The sequence below is a fragment of the Salvelinus namaycush genome, chromosome 38 (assembly GCF_016432855.1).
Source record: "Salvelinus namaycush isolate Seneca chromosome 38, SaNama_1.0, whole genome shotgun sequence".
Lineage (NCBI taxonomy): Eukaryota > Metazoa > Chordata > Actinopteri > Salmoniformes > Salmonidae > Salvelinus > Salvelinus namaycush.
This window is the reverse complement of record NC_052344.1, coordinates 12,971,932-12,989,860: the sequence shown is the minus strand read 5'-3', so window position 1 is coordinate 12,989,860 and position 17,929 is coordinate 12,971,932. Positions and strand designations below refer to the sequence as shown.

Below are 17,929 nucleotides of genomic sequence, written 5' to 3'. Positions count from 1 at the left end.
ACAATGATTTGACTAATGGGAATCTCACAGCTTGAAGGGGACATGAGAGGGGAGTTTGTACACATGTGACAATAAGTGTAGTGTGTGAGAGAGAGCGAATGAGAGAGAGGGAGTGTGTTTGTGCTCACAGACAAGCTGAAAAGTGAGGCTTCCTTTAACCCCTATGTGGTATACATTTAAATGTCATTGCCATCTGACAAATGTGTTTTGTCATTCTGTCTACATTTGCGGCCAAAAGTTCTGAGAATGACACAAATATAAATTTTCACAAAGTCTGCTGCCTCAGTGTCTTTAGATATTTTTGTTAGATGTTACTATGGAATACTGAAGTATAATTACAAGCATTTCATAAGTGTCAAAGGCTTTTAATGAAAATTACATGAAGTTGATGCAAAGAGTCAATATTTGCAGTGTTGACCTTCTTTTTCAAGACCTCTGCAATCCGCCCTGGCATGCTGTCAATTAACTTCTGGGCCACATCCTGACTGATGGCAGCCCATTCTTGCATAATCAATGCTTGGAGTTTGTCGGAATTTGTGGGTTTTTGTTTGTCCACCTGCCTCTTGAGGATTGACCACAAGTTCTCAATGGGATTAAGGTCTGGGGAGTTTCTTGGCCATGGACCCAAAGTATCAATGTTTTGTTCCCCGAGCCACTTTATTATCACTTTTGCCTCATGGCAAGGTGCTCCATCATGCTGGAAAAGGTATTGTTCGTCACCAAACTGTTCCTGGATGGTTTGGAGAAGTTTCTCTTGGAGGATGTGTTTGTACCATTCTTTATTCCTGGCTGTGTTCTTAGGCAAAATTGTGAGTGAGCCCACTCCCTTGGCTGAGAAGCAACCCCACACATGAATGGTCTCAGGATGCTTTACTGTTGGCATGACACAGGACTGATGGTAGCGCTCACTGTGTCTTCTCCGGACAAGCTTTTTTACAGATGCCCCAAACAATCGGAAAGGGGATTCAGAGAAAATGACTTTACCCCAGTCCTCAGCAGTCCAATCCCTGTACCTTTTGCAGAATATCAGTCTGTCCCTTTTGTTTATCCTGGAGAGAAGTGTCTTCTTTGCTGCCCTTCTTGACACCAGGCCATCCTCCAATAGTCTTCGCCTCACTGTGCGTGCAGATGCACTCACACCTGCCTGCTGCCATTCCTGAGCAAGCTCTGTACTGGTGGTGCCCCGATCCCGCAGCTGAATCAACTTTAGGAGATGGTCCTGGCGCATGCTGGACTTTCTTGGGCGCCCTGAAACCTTCTTCACAACAATTGAACCGCTCTCCTTGAAGTTCTTGATGATCCGATAAATGGTTGATTTAGGTGCAATCTTACTGGCAGCAATATCCTTGCCTGTGAAGCCCTTTTTTGTGCAAAGCAATGATGACGGCACGTGTTTCCTTGCAAGTAACCATGTTTGACAGAGGAAGAACGATGATTCCAAGCACCACCCTCCTTTTGAAGCTTCCAGTCTGTTATTCAAACTCAATCAGCATGACAGAGTGATCTTCAGCCTTGTCCTCGTCAACACTCACACCTGTGTTAACGAGAGAATCACTGACATGATGTCAGCTGGTCCTTTTGTGGCAGGGCTGAAATGCAGTGGAAATGTTTTTGGGGGATTCAGTTCATTTGCATGGCAAAGAGGGACTTTGCAATTAATTGCAATTCATCTGATCACTCTTCATAACATTCTGGAGAATATGCAAATTGCCATCATACAAACTGAGGCAGCAGACTTTGTGAAAATTAATATTTGTGTCATTTCAAAACTTTTGGCCACGATTGTATATGCAAAGGAAATGTTTACTGCATAAAAGGTTGTGCCTTGATATAGGTCTGGAGGTTAAAGTGATTTAGAATGCTACTTACATTTGGCCTGGGTGATGGTGTCTCCGATAGTAGTGTGGATGTAATGCAGGCTGTACACTGGAAGGACCAAGGCTAGACTGGGAGGAGCACACACACACACACACACCACACACACACACACACACACACACACACACACACACACACAGAATAATAGGCACACACGAATAGGTGCACACGCACAGAGATGAATAGGTGCACACACACTTACATGCCACACACACACACACCACGACATTTTCATATTTTGCACAGTTCTAACAAAAAACACATTTGCTTTGTAACTTTTTTTTACAAGTACATTTATCATATGTACAGTTCACTCCTCGCAACTTTGTAAATGTTATCATTCCCCATTCAAATGCAATATTTCTTATTTTGCTCCAGATATCTGCATGCTCCAGTTTAGTGCACACATATAGGACAGTCTCAAAAGGGTTTGGACTAGGTGGTACACACACATATAGGACAGTCTCAAAAGGGTTTGGACTAGGTGGTACACACACATATAGGACAGTCTCAAAAGGGTTTGGACTAGGTGGTACACACACATTACGGACAGTCTCAAAAGGGTTTGGACTAGGTGGTACACACACATATAGGACAGTCTCAAAAGGGTTTGGACTAGGTGGTACACACACATTTAGGACAGTCTCAAAAGGGTTTGGACTAGGTGGTACACACACATTTAGGACAGTCTCAAAAGGGTTTGGACTAGGTGGTACACACACATTTAGGACAGTCTCAAAAGGGTTTGGACTAGGCGGTACACACACATATAGGACAGTCTCAAAAGGGTTTGGACTAGGTGGTACACACACATATAGGACAGTCTCAAGAGGGTTTGGACTAGGTGGTACACACACATATAGGACAGTCTCAAAAGGGTTTAGACTAGGTGGTACACACACATATAGGACAGTCTCAAAAGGGTTTGGACTAGGTGGTACACACACATATAGGACAGTCTCAAAAGGGTTTGGACTAGGAGGTACACACACATATAGGACAGTCTCAAAAGGGTTTGGACTAGGTGGTACACACACATATAGGACAGTCTCAAAAGGGTTTGGACTAGGTGGTACACACACATTTAGGACAGTCTCAAGAGGGTTTGGACTAGGCGGTACACACACATATAGGACAGTCTCAAAAGGGTTTGGACTAGATGGTACACACACATATAGGACAGTCTCAAAAGGGTTTGGACTAGATGGTACACACACATATAGGACAGTCTCAAGAGGGTTTGGACTAGGTGGTACACACACATATAGGACAGTCTCAAAAGGGTTTGGACTAGGTGGTACACACACATATAGGACAGTCTCAAAAAGGGTTTGGACTAGGTGGTACACACACATATAGGACAGTCTCAAAAGGGTTTGGACTAGGTGGTACACACACATTTAGGACAGTCTCAAAAGGGTTTGGACTAGGTGGTACACACACATATAGGACAGTCTCAAAAGGGTTTGGACTAGGTGGTACACACACATATAGGACAGTCTCAAAAGAGTTTGGACTAGGTGGTACACACACATATAGGACAGTCTCAAAAGGGTTTGGACTAGGTGGTACACACACATATAGGACAGTCTCAAAAGGGTTTGGACTAGGTGGTACACACACATATAGGACAGTCTCAAAATGGTTTGGACTAGGTGGTACACACACATTTAGGACAGTCTCAAAAGGGTTTGGACTAGGTGGTACACACACATATAGGACAGTCTCAAAAGGGTTTGGACTAGGTGGTACACACACATTTAGGACTGTCTCAAGAGGGTTTTGACTAGGTGGTACACACACATTTAGGACTGTCTCAAAAGAGTTTGGACTAGGTGGTACACACACATATAGGACAGTCTCAAAAGGGTTTTGACTAGGTGGTACACACACATTTAGGACTGTCTCAAGAGGGTTTGACTAGGTGGTACACACACATTTAGGACTGTCTCAAGAGGGTTTTGACTAGGTGGTACACACACATATAGGACAGTCTCAAAAGGGTTTTGACTAGGTGGTACACAACCATTTAGGACTGTCTCAAGAGGGTTTTGACTAGGTGGTACACACACATATAGGACAGTCTCAAAAGGGTTTGGACTAGGTGGTACACACACATATAGGACAGTCTCAAAAGGGTTTGGACTAGGTGGTACACACACATTTAGGACAGTCTCAAAAGGGTTTGGACTAGGTGGTACACACACATTTAGGACTGTCTCAAGAGGGTTTGACTAGGTGGTACACACATTTAGGACTGTCTCAAGACGGTTTTGACTAGGTGGTACACAGCTACAACCAGAAGTTACTTTGTTTGTAGCAGGTTATGAGAACTTACGCAGCAGGTTAGGAGAATTCACTTAACAGGTTAAGAGAATTGGGTTAAGGTTAGGATTAGTTAAAACGCTCTCCTAACTTGCTACGAAAAGTCAATTCCGGGCATATCTGTACTCCGTCTAGTCACAACCATAGAGATAGATAGAGGACTCATCTTTGTATCTGTGCCATTATTGTGTCTGTTACAGCATGGGCAGCGTCATTGAGGCAATCTCCATTTCGAAGTAGTACATTTTCTTCTTCACAATTGGCTGATTCCTCCTGATGACCCGGTTGGACATGACTCCAACAGGGTCACCAGGAGGGATCAGTCAATGAAGTTGGATGTCCACCCAGTTGACTACATTAAAATCTGAGATTTGCATAACTAACCCAAGATAGACCACAGACTGTCATTTCCAATGGGAGCAAATTCATTATAGTGGGCAGAACAAGCAAGGAGGTGGACAGAGACAAGCACGAGCTAGCGAGATCCCATTGGCGTGTTCTAGCATGTATTTGAATATTTCCCTTAGGGAACACATACTCTGAAGTGTGCATGTGCAATAGCTCAATTCGCCCTTACACCCCTTCTAAACAACGAAACATTTTGAAACCTTGGCAAAGGGTAGTCTAGAAAACATAGTCCACTCTGTAAAATATTCTAGATTTGGGGACAGAAAACTGTATCAAATGCTTAAAAATCGATGAGAAATTATCAGAATGTCGGCCAAAATCCATCCAGCTCCATCTTCTCCCACTGCCTGCCACTGGGCTTCCTCTCATCACCATTTTTGGTGGCGAGTGGAAATGTCACCAGGAAACTTCAAATTTACACTTCCGGTGAAAAATCTGGCTCATTGTTCTATCTGCGTTAAAATGTTGGAAGCCCTCAATGGCGCTACCTGTGCTAAAACTGCCTTTTGGCCACTAGAAGCCCCTGTTATTCTCTATGGCCACAACCTCTCAAGCGGTTGCATTGATCAGGTGTCAGTGCACTACTAGTAGTCATAAGAGATGAAAACAGTGACCCCTATTGTTCTTCTAGATAGGGCCCTGAGTTTTTATGGAACCTAGTTATATGCCTTGACCAGGTAAAACTCCAGACTCTTGACCCATGAGAGTTTTCTTGGTCAAGTCACGTGGTCAGAATAAAAACTCAAGGCCCTAAAAATGAATACTGTACATGGTATACACAGGTAGGGGTACAAATACAGTACATGTAGCTGTTACCTGTAATCTGTACCCTTTACAGGGGCATATGTGTACAATCTTTCGCTTCGGTCTATGTACCGCTGTGGAGCAGAACACACATTTGTCACCAAAGGGACAGCTCACCCCGAAATAGTCTAAAAATGTGTTTTTGTTTTTCCATCATGTTTTAGTTTACCTCATCCTGGGACTTCACTAGTGTGTGTACGGTGCGGTGGCCGGTTTCTCCATTAATCATGTTCGTTCTTATCTGAGGACAAAAAACACTTAGCTCTTAGGAGCAAGTTCAACCCACAACAGGATAGAATGTGGACACAAAGGTGGAAGCATTGAAGAAGACCGTCAGTGGTCTCCATCTTACCTCTACTTTAATCTCATCCTCCAGCTCAGCGTCCAGGAAGTCCAGAGTTACAGGCTCCTGAAATTTAGGATTCTAGAGTGCGAGACAGAGAGTGCGAGACAGAGAGTGCGAGACAGAGAGCGAGAGACAGAGAGCGAGAGAGAAAGTGCGAGACAGAGTAAGAGAGAGTGAGAGAGAGACAGAGAGTGCAGAGAGTGTTTTATAGATTGAATCAACCCAGGAAAGAGTTCACCCAGGAATTATTTAAGACAGTCTATGTGAAATGACCTTTAAGGGTGGCATTAGTCATGCAATAGAGAACAGACCTGTGAAAAAAAACAGCCTACCTGTCTATTTGAAATATTATGGTTATTTTGCTTACTGCCAATTAGTCATGCAAACATTTCCCTATGTCCAGATTAAAATGATTTCCAGTCAGGATTTGTCTCAATCTTTGTCCGTGAACCCTTCATCATGAGCCTAGACAGATACAGCACCAGAACTCCAAAACAAACTTTATGAAATAGGAGTTGAGATATTAACAGGAGCTAAACAAACCATTTAATACAGACAAGGTACAAACACAAACATACAAAGATAAGCTATGTGCCAACTTTACCCTGTCTTCATGTACTTATCACTTTACCTCTACCTACATGTACATATTACCTCAACTAACCTGTGCTCCGCACATTGACTCTGTACCGGTACCCCTTGTATACAGCCTCGCTACTGTTATTTTGTTGTTGCTCTTTAATTATCTGTTATTTTTCTATTTTCTTCTTTTTAATTTTGTTTTTATACATTTTTTACTTCAGTTTCTTTTAGTATATACTTTCTTAACACTTATTTTTCTTAAAACTGCATTGTTGGTTAAGGGCTTGTAAGTAAGCATTTCACTGTAAGGTCTGGCTCATGTTGTATTCGGTGCATGTGACAAATACAATTTGATATCTACCTCAGGTACCTTATTATTATCTATCCTGATGCCTAGTCACTTTATCCTGCCTTCATGTACATATCTACCTCAAATACCTTATTATTATCTATCCTGATGCCTAGTCACTTTATCCTGCCTTCATGTACATATCTACCTCAAATACCTTATTATTATCTATCCTGATGCCTAGTCACTTTACCCTGGCTTCATGTACATATCTACATCAAATACCTTATTATTATCTATCCTGATGCCTAGTCACTTTATCCTGCCTTCATGTACATATCTACCTCAAATACCTTATTATTATCTATCCTGATGCCAAGTCACTTTACCCTGGCTTCATGTACATATCTACCTCAAATACCTTATTATTATCTATCCTGATGCCAAGTCACTTTATCCTGCCTTCATGTACATATCTACCTCAAATACCTTATTATTATCTATCCTGATGCCAAGTCACTTTACCCTGGCTTCATGTACATATCTACCTCAAATACCTTATTATTATCTATCCTGATGTCTAGTCACTTTACCCTGCCTTCATGTACATATCTACCTCAAATACCTTATTATTATCTATCCTGATGTCTAGTCACTTTACCCTGCCTTCATGTACATATCTACCTCAAATACCTTATTATTATCTATCCTGATGTCTAGTCACTTTACCCTGGCTTCATGTACATATCTACCTCAAATACCTTATTATTATCTATCCTGATGCCTAGTCACTTTACCCTGGCTTCATGTACATATCTACCTCAAATACCTTATTATTATCTATCCTGATGCCAAGTCACTTTACCCTGCCTTCATGTACATATCTACCTCAAATACCTTATTATTATCTATCCGGATGCCTAGTCACTTTACCCTGGCTTCATGTACATATCTACCTCAAATACCTTATTATTATCTATCCTGATGCCTAGTCACTTTACCCTGCCTTCATGTACATATCTACCTCAAATACCTTATTATTATCTATCCGGATGCCTAGTCACTTTACCCTGGCTTCATGTACATATCTACCTCAAATACCTTATTATTATCTATCCTGATGCCTAGTCACTTTACCCTGCCTTCATGTACATATCTACCTCAAATACCTTATTATTATCTATCCGGATGCCTAGTCACTTTACCCTGGCTTCATGTACATATCTACCTCAAATACCTCGTACCTCTGCACATTGATCTGGTACTGGTACTCCCTGTATATAGCTCCACATTGATCTGGTACGGGTACTCCCTGTACATAGATCCACATTGATCTGGTACTGGTACTCCCTGTATATAGCTCCACATTGATCTGGTACTGGTACTCCCTGTATATAGCTCCACATTGATCTGGTACTGGTACTCCCTGTATATAGCTCCACATTGATCTGGTACTGGTACTCCCTGTATATAGCTCTACATTGATCTGGTACTGGTACTCCCTGTATATAGCTCCACATTGATCTGGTACTGGTAATCCCTGTATATAGCTCTACATTGATCTGGTACTGGTACTCACTATATATATAGAGCGGCAGGTAGCCTAGTGGTTAGAGCATTGGGCCAGTAACAGAAAAGTTGCTAGATCGAATCCCTGAGCTGACAAGTTAAAAATCTGTCGTTCTGCCCCTGAACAAGGCAGTTAACCAACCGTTCCTAAGCTGTCATTGTAAATAAGAATTTGTTCTTAAAGTGACTTGGATTGGATTGAAAGATTGTTGGGAAAACCACAAGTTGTCACCTTCAAGTTTTCACCAAATATCAAATACAATTATATTCATCACGTGCTGAAAACAACTTGTGTAGACTTTACAGTGAAATGCTTGCTAACTAACCTTTCTCAACGATGCAGAGTTAAAATAATAATAATATAAAATAGTAACTAACACGAGGAATTAAACAAAATACACAAGAATGGCGCTATATACAGGGAGTACCAGATCAATGTGGAGCTGTATATATAATTAATTAGATCTTTCTTTATCTAGGCAAGTCAGTTAATATCACCAAACCACAGCATGTATCTGAAGTCTTTACCCATACTTGTGTTTTTATTTAATGCACAGTAATGATGTTTTGATACAAGAACACCAGTGACATATTTCCTCAGGGCAGTTTACGGGAAAGCTGTGAGGCAGACCTTAAACTAAAGACTGATGTGAAACACATGGCTACGTAGGCGTAAACTCCATGTTCTCCCTCTGTTTGTTGTGTGGAAATCATGAAGTGTCCCTCGCAAACCTTCTCTACACAAACCCATATGGTGACCTTTTCCGAGATAGCTTTGTTTGGCTAGCTTCCCCTAGTGCTAAGGGTGGCTAGGCTACGCTAGGGTAATGCTAAGCTATGCTAGCCTAACACTAGGCTAACGGTAGGCTAACGCCAGGCTGCTAAATCTCCCATGCCTTGCTAACAGATATATTGGGGCTTTGCTTAACAAGGTTGTGCAGCATACTGTGATTAAAGGAACAGATGAGTGTTGTAGTTTTGTGTGTGTGTGTGTGTGTGTGTGTGTGTGTGTGTGTGTGTGTGTGTGTGTGTGTGTGTGTGTGTGTGTGTGTGTGTGTGTGTGTGTGTGTGTGTGTGTGTGTGTGTGTGTGTGTGTGCTGTACCTTTGGGCAGAGGTTGGGATGCAGCAAGACGTAACCGTTGGGGTCAATGGCAAAGTAATAGCCATTTGGTCCAAACTACAAGAGATAGAAAGAGACGGGATAGTTAGTGTGTGTGTCGATGGTATTGATGGTGTTCTGGATACTTAACATAGGCTATGTGGGTATGTGTTAGTGTGTGTGTGTACTTACTGTAAATCTTGGCGTTAGTCTTTTGATGTCGTCCAGAGACACATCGATAGCCATCACTCCCAGAATCAGCTGGTTTTGGGGCCTCTGGGAGAAAAAACAAACAAGGAAAAGTGGTATGAGACCAAAACAAAGCCTTATATAGTACCTCACTCAGAGGGACCCCTAGTGCTTCACACACACACAGTAGTATATCACTCAGAGGGACCCCTAGTGCTTCACACACACAGTAGTATATCACTCAGAGGGACCCCTAGTGCTTCACACACACAGTAGGATATCACTCAGAGGGACCCCTAGTGCTTCACACACACAGCAGTATATCACTCAGAGGGACCCCTAGTGCTTCACACACACAGTAGTATATCACTCAGAGGGACCCCTAGTGCTTCACACACACAGTAGTATATCACTCAGAGGGACCCCTAGTGCTTCACACACACAGCAGTATATTACTCAAAGGGACCCCTAGTGCTTCACACACACAGTAGTATATCACTCAGAGGGACCCCTAGTGCTTCACACACACATCAGGCATTCACAAAAACAATTTTACTCCGATGACTCAAGTCCCTTGGCGACTTTAAAAAACATTTCCAAAGTAAAGAGCACAGTGGAGATAAAAAATGTCCTTTAGAAATCCTTGTTGTTACTGTGACTCATTAACGAGTCATTCTCAGCCTGGCTTTAGTCATTACAGGTCCATCAAACACCATCCATGTATTGATACGTAGGCTATGTGTGCTGTTTTTAAATGTATGTAGTTCTGTCCATGAGCTGTTCTTGTCCACTAATTGTCTATGTTTTGTGTGGATCCCAGCAAGAGTAGCTGAGGATTTCACAACAACTAATGAGGATCCTAATAAAATACCAAAATACCAAATAGCATCATCTTGAAGCAGTTAGCTACTGTTATCAGATGCCGTTGCTTCCTGTGGCACAGAGTGGGCAGCCTTTGAAGAGTGACACTATATCAGCAAAATGGCTGACAAGTACCTCAACAAGGAGATAGTAGAGGAAGAAAGGACCCACATCGTAATCGACTGCCGAGCTGACAAGGTAAAAACATGTTGTTCTGCCCCTGAGCAAGGCAGTTAACGCACTGTTCCCAGTCCTGTGGTGTGACCCAGCGTTCAGTTCTGGAGGTGAACCTGGCTGAGAGGTCATCAACTCCCTGCTTCTGGGACATACTGCTGTGCAAATCAAACACACTTCTGAAAGCTCATTGCGGGAATGCAAGTAAATTAGTAAGTAAGCAAGTAAGCAGTCAACCAGCCAGTCAGTTAGTCAACCAGCCAGCCAGTCGGTCAGTCAGTCATACAGCCAGTCAGTCAACCAGTCAGTCAACCAGCCAGTCAGCCAGCCAGTCAGTCAGCAAGTCAGTCAACCAGTCAGTCAACCAGCCAGCCAGCCAGTCAACCAGCCAGCCAGCCAGTCAATCAATCAGCCAGCCAGCCAGTCAGTCAGCCAGCCAGCCAGCCAGTCAGCGCTGTACCTGTAGTCCCCTCTCTTTGTCAGCTTTGGTGTTGGTCTTGTTGAAGACTGGAAGTGTTCCTGTGATCACCAGACCCAGCTCCTGTAAACCAGATCACATGTATTTTCAGTCAGTCTCCTTTAGAACAGCATGTCAACACCCCTACCGGTCTTATCAGACTGATAACAACAGGTATAATATGCACCAGTTGAGGCTGGTGGGAGGAGCTATAGGAGGATGGGCTCATTGTAATGGCTGGAATGGAATCAATGGAACGGAGACAAACATGTGGTTTCAATATGTTTGATGCGTTTAATACCGTTCCATTGAATCCATTCCAGCCATTACAATGAGCCCATCCTCCTATAAGTCCTCCCACCAGCCTCCTCTGGTATGTATTCTCTATGCACATGTACTGTATACTGGTGTAGGTTGTGTTCATGTACTATAGTCTATGGGTAAGAATAGTACTTGTAATGAAATAGTAGCCTGGTCCCATATCTGTTTGTGTTGTAAACTCAAGCACAAGCAGATATGGGACCAGGCTAATGTACTAGCCCTGTGGAGCAAGACCACAAGACTGATTAGAGTGAGAGTCCATAAAACTAAGTTTCCATTGGTGTCAGAGAGGGTAATTAATGACGCAAATACACTTTCCAATACAAACACCAGCTATCTAGTTATAAATACAAATAGCAGAAATAATGGGAAGCTGTGCAGGGTAGTATTTACAGTGTGAATTTGGGGACAACAAGGCATACACAGGGTGTCAAGCTGTTGACTATGGTAAGTGTAGATACTGTATTATAAACTTGCTCTGTGTGTCAGAGTGCAACTAGTGACGCAAACACCCTTCTAATACAAACACCAGCTGTCTAGTTCTAAAAGTAGCTCATATCAAAGTCAAGTTGCGTCCTGACTTAAACAGTGGATAAGGGATGAAAGTGCATCCGATAGAGAAAACGTCACGTTTCCATGTTCCATCATATAACATTGTTTACTATGGAACGATCCGGAAAAAAAACGAAAAATAAATCTTCCCCGAAATGAATGGACTCAAAATGACATGTCTTTGCAGGTAACCAGACACAGGGCCATGTGGTGTGTGTGTATGTGTGTGAGTGCCGGTTTGCTTGTGTGTGTGTGTGTGAGCACACACAGTGGGCCGCTATTGTGACGTGTGGCTGGAGAAGCATCTGTTTCCAGTAATGAGGTGGACAGCCTCCATCACCACGACAGGGAAGACACCATCTCTCTAGTGTGTCTGGATGGTCTTCATCGTGTTATGTGTGCTAACTGGAAATGTGCAATGACCTCTGAATCTGTCATGGTGCAATCTGGAATCAGATGTCCTTATTGCACTGAGACTGTGTCATGCTGTTGGATTTGACACTATACATCCATCTTGCTATGTCTCCAACTTCACGTTATATACAAAACAAAAATATAAACGCAACATGGAAAGTTTTGGTGCCATGTTTCACGAGCTGAAATAAAAGATCCCAGAAATTTTACGTTGGCACAAAAAGCTTATTTCTCTTAGATTTTGTATACAAATTTGTTTACATCCCTGTTACTGAGTGTTTCTCCTTTGCCAAGATAATCTATCCACTTGACAGATGTGGCATATCAAGAAGCTGATTAAACAGCATGATCATTACACAGGTGCACCTTGCGCTGGAGACAATAAAAAGCCATTCTAAAATGTGCGGTTTTGTCACAACACAATGCCACAGATGGCATGCTGACTGTTGCCAGATCATTTTATGTTAATTTATCTACCATAAGCCGCCTCCAACGTCATTTTAGAGAAAGTCCAACCGGCCTCACAACCGCAGACCACGTGTATGCGTTGTGTGGGTGAGCGGTTTGCTGATGTCAATGTTGTGTGAACAGAGTGCCCCATGGTGGCGGTGGGTTTATGGTCTGACCAGGCATAAGCTACGGACTACGAACACAATTGCATTTTATCGATGGCAATTTGAATGCACAGAGATACCGTGACGAGATCCTAAGGCCCATTGTCATGCCATTCATTCGCACCATCACCTCCTGTTTCAGCATAATAATGCACAGCCCCATATTGCAAAGATCTGTGCACAATTCCTGGAAGCTGAACATTTCCCAGTTCTTTCATGGCTTGCATACTTACCAGACATGTCACCCATTGAGCATGTTTGGGATGCTCTGGATTGAAGTGTACAACAGCGTGTTCCAGTTCCTGCCAATATCCAGCAACTTCGCACAGCCATTGAAGAGGAGTGGGACAACATTCCACAGTTCACAATCCACAGCCTGATCAACTCTATGCGAAGGAGATGTGTCGCGCTGCATGAGGCAAATGGTGGTCACACCAGATACTGACTGGTTTCTGATCCATGCCCCTACCTTTTTTAAGGTCTCTGTGACCAACAGATACATATCTGTATTCCCAGTCATGTGAAATCCATAGATTAGGGCCTAGTGACATTTTTTATTGATTGATTTTCTTATATGAACTGTAACTCAGTAAAATCTTTGAAATTGTTGCATGTTGCGTTTATATTTTTGTTCAGTATAAATATTGTTCTGAAGCCAACGTCCCACCGTGTGTGCTGGGTTGTTTCTGACTTGGCTCCGCTGCTGTTCAATAGAAATCAATACTGGTTGATTTATATTACACGTATATTTTGACAGCTTGTTTCAGTGCACTCGGTCCTTGCCTTATCCACTGTTGAAGTTCATACAAAACTTGAACTTGATATGAGCTATTTCTAGAACCAGAAAGTGTGTGTTCATGTAAAATATGAACTTGATACGTGATATTTCTAGAACTAGGTATCTGGTGTTTGTATTGGAAAATTGTATTTGCGTCACTAGTTGGACTCTCGGACACCCTTAGCAAGTTTATATACAGTATGTGCATTAACCATAGTCAACAGTGTCTTGGCTGGTGGTACTGTAGTATTGGGAAGTACATTTGCTTCACTATTTGAAGCCTTTGACACCCAAGTTTAGTTCTACCCTCCAGGGTTGGGGTAAAGTTGTACAAATATGTACAAATATTGAATTCCAATTAAATTCCAAAATATTAAATGTTTTTACATTTCCAATTCAATTCCAATAAAAAAGTAAAAATATTCCAATTACATAACTTGAAAAAATGTCATTCAAATTTATTTCAAAGTAAATTCTCCACGAGTGAATTCAAGAATTGAATTGGAATTTCAGTTTAAATTGGAAATGACCCCAACTCTGGTACAGTTTAATGTAAACTTGACCCCAACTCTGGTACACTTTATAGTAAACTTGACCCCAACCCTGGTACAATTTAATGTAAACTTGACCCCAACCCTGGTACACTTTAATGTAAACTTGACCCCAACCTTGGTACACTTTAATGTAAACTTGATCCCAACTCTGGTACACTTTAATGTAAACTTGACCCCAACCCTGGTACACTTTAATGTAAACTTGATCCCAACTCTGGTACACTTTAATGTAAACTTGACCCCAACCCTGGTACACTTTAATGTAAACTTGACCTCAACCCTGGTACACTTTAATGTAAACTTGACCTCAACCCTGGTACACTTTAATGTAAACTTGATCCCAACTCTGGTACACTTTAATGTTAACTTGACCCCAACCCTGGTACACTTTAATGTAAACTTGACCCCAACTCTGGTACACTTTAATGTAAACTTGATCCCAACTCTGGTACACTTTAATGTAAACTTGATCCCAACTCTGGTACACTTTAATGTAAACTTGACCCCAACCCTGGTACACTTTAATGTAAACTTGACCTCAACCCTGGTACACTTTAATGTAAACTTGACCCCAACTCTGGTACACTTTAATGTAAACTTGATCCCAACTCTGGTACACTTTAATGTAAACTTGACCCCAACCCTGGTACACTTTAATGTAAACTTGATCCCAACTCTGGTACACTTTAATGTAAACTTGACCCCAACCCTGGTACACTTTAATGTAAACTTGACCTCAACCCTGGTACACTTTAATGTAAACTTGACCTCAACCCTTGTACACTTTAATGTAAACTTGATCCCAACTCTGGTACACTTTAATGTAAACTTGACCCCAACCCTGGTACACTTTAATGTAAACTTCATCCCATCTCTGGTACACTTTAATGTAAACTTGATCCCAACTCTGGTACACTTTAATGTAAACTTGACCCCAACCCTGGTACACTTTAATGTAAACTTGACCCCAACCCTGGTACACTTTAATGTAAACTTGACCCCAACCCTGGTACACTTGAATGTAAACTTGATCCCAACCCTGGTACACTTTAATGTAAACTTGACCCCAACCCTGGTACACTTTAATGTAAACTTGATCCCAACTCTGGTACACTTTGATGTAAACTTGACCCCAACCCTGGTACACTTTAATGTAAACTTGATCCCAACTCCGGTACACTTGAATGTAAACTTGATCCCAACCCTGGTACACTTTAATGTAAACTTGATCCCAACTCTGGTACACTTTAATGTAAACTTGATCCCAACTCTGGTACACTTTAATGTAAACTTGACCCCAACCCTGGTACACTTTAATGTAAACTTGATCCCAACTCTGGTACACTTTAATGTAAACTTGATCCCAACTCTGGTACACTTTAATGTAAACTTGACCCCAACCCTGGTACACTTTAATGTAAACTTGATCCCAACTCCGGTACACTTTAAAAACCCAATAATGTGGGTCCATCAATAAGAAAAACATGAACACCACACAAGGGTTAATGGAGTGGATGGTGTAAAAGTGTACTGTAGGATTTGTTCTGAAACATTTCAACCTGTGTTCCTATATTTCCTGTACAGCTAGGCTGTCTGAACAGTGACATGACCAGCCTGAAAGTCTGAGGGAATTGAATTTGAGTTGGAATTTGTGGAATTGTTGGGGATAATATTGAATTAGGGAATTTAATTCTTGGAATTTGGAATTGAGAGGAATTGAATTATCTCTGAATTCAAAGACTGACCTGTATTTTGAATTTAATTCAATGGAATTTACAGGGAGAGAATTGATCTAGAATTGCATTTGTGGAATTGACTCCAACCCTGAAGTGTACACACTTCACCCATCTTCACTGTAACCATTCAGAATACAACTTCACACTATTTCTGATACTGTAACTATATTCACACCACTGCTGTTGGTTCATATTTGATCCCCCGTTCAATATTGTGTCAGTTGGTGTAACGTACCAGTGCGTCCTGGTAAACGTTGGTCCATTGAACCTGCTTGGCCTTGTTGTTTGCTTTGACCATGGGCCTTCCCAGTACATCCAGGTACTCCTGTTGTGTGTGAGAGAGGAATCAGACCAAACCAATGAAACAATCACTGCTGTGCATTGAATAGCATGACTATATAGAGAGGTGTATCATATGACCACTAGAGGGCATCAGACACAAACTCTAAAGAACTGTAGAAACGCTGTATAGCATTACTACAACGTGCCAGATTTACTGAACATTTGCACCAAAGCAAGGTTTGCATCTTATAGTTGAGTTTAGACTTCAGTGTTTTAAGATCTATTTGATTACTGTTTACCTGAGTGTTGATCCTGATAGCACCGATGGAGGGGATTTCATAATAGTACCCTGGAACGCAAGTATTTCACCTTTACACGTCATCATTTACAATATAACATACCAGGACACAGTATGGCAGACTTTGGCTCTGATTGAATTCCATGACAATGCATCCTTGTTCTCTTCCTGGAAGTAGTCTCTTGTCTGACATGGTCCTACTGTAAAAGCATTAGTGTGGACACATTGCTTTTCCTAATCTAATCATATGAAATAGGTAGGAAGGATGTAGTATTCAGGCAGGGCCATGACGTATGTGTGTTGCGTACCTTTGTTGGTGCAGGCCATCCACTGGATTGGTCCTTTGTCATAGTTGTGTTGGCCGACTGAGAACGTGAATATCCGCACCTAAAGGGTCAACATAGGGTCAAGGGTCATAAATAGATTTAACATGTATGTATCTGTGTACAGTATGTTTCAGTGTATGCATATGACTTGTATATCTCTACAGTATGTACAGTATATGTTGGTGTGTATTATCTAGCAAGAGATGGAAACACTAGTCCACCCGTTGCCCTGGGATTTCTACACTCTGCTTACCAAACACATTTACACAGTATACGGCCGATTATGAAGAAATATACACACCTCAGGAGGCTGGTGAGGGGAGGACGGCTCATAATAATGACTGGAATGGAGTGACTGGAATGGTATCAGACACTAGGAAAATATGTATTTGATGTGTTCGAATACTATTCCATGGATTCTGTTGCAGCCATTACCATGAGTCCGTCCTCCCCAATTAAGGTGCAACCAGCCCCCCGTGATAAACACATCTGTATCATTGAGTAATTGAAGCGCTTTGATTTATGCACAACAGAATGCATCCTGTAGCAGCAACTCCTCTGATGGAGATCTTCCCCAGGATCATGTAAACTATCCACAGAACCTCCTCTTCCTGAGGGTTCCTTATGTCTGTGTGTAGGAGACGTCTCCATCTCTCAGACAACCTTTTTGTCAGCGTTATACTTCTGGAAGATCTCCTGGGCCCTCTCCTCTCCTCCGTCAGTGAACAGCATGATGATCTTGTTACACAACGCCCTGCCCTGGGTCACGTTCAACTAGAGAGAGAGAGGGGGATGACGGAGGGGGATAGAAAGAGTGGGTTCACAGAGAGAGAAAGAGAGAGAGGGGGGAGTGGGGACACAGCACAGAGAGAGAACGAGAGAGAGGACGAGTAGGGACACAGAGACGGGGGGGGGGGGGGGGGGGGGGGAGAAAACAACACAACATACATTTTATGTAATTTAAATGACTGAAGCACAGTGATTAGGTTTACGATGCACTGTGTATTTACAAACCATCAGAAAATAAATCAGTTATTGAAAGATCATTTTATTGCGTCTTGAACCAATATTT

General features: G+C 42.1%; 1 protein-coding gene across 1 annotated transcript in view; it reads right to left on the bottom strand.

The window, feature by feature from the left end:
• LOC120031842 (voltage-dependent calcium channel subunit alpha-2/delta-1-like) overlaps window positions 1–17,929 on the bottom strand; it is a 60,828-nt gene that overhangs the window by 31,270 nt on the left and 11,629 nt on the right. Inside the window, exons 8-18 of the mRNA XM_038977661.1 lie at window positions 17,521–17,631; window positions 16,840–16,918; window positions 16,533–16,582; window positions 16,187–16,276; window positions 10,986–11,066; window positions 9,494–9,577; window positions 9,305–9,379; window positions 5,768–5,839; window positions 5,585–5,656; window positions 5,428–5,489; window positions 1,870–1,946 (exon numbers count right to left, since the gene is read on the bottom strand). Coding sequence (XP_038833589.1) covers window positions 1,870–1,946; window positions 5,428–5,489; window positions 5,585–5,656; window positions 5,768–5,839; window positions 9,305–9,379; window positions 9,494–9,577; window positions 10,986–11,066; window positions 16,187–16,276; window positions 16,533–16,582; window positions 16,840–16,918; window positions 17,521–17,631 — 853 coding nt within the window. The remainder of the gene's footprint in view (window positions 1–1,869; window positions 1,947–5,427; window positions 5,490–5,584; window positions 5,657–5,767; window positions 5,840–9,304; window positions 9,380–9,493; window positions 9,578–10,985; window positions 11,067–16,186; window positions 16,277–16,532; window positions 16,583–16,839; window positions 16,919–17,520; window positions 17,632–17,929) is intronic.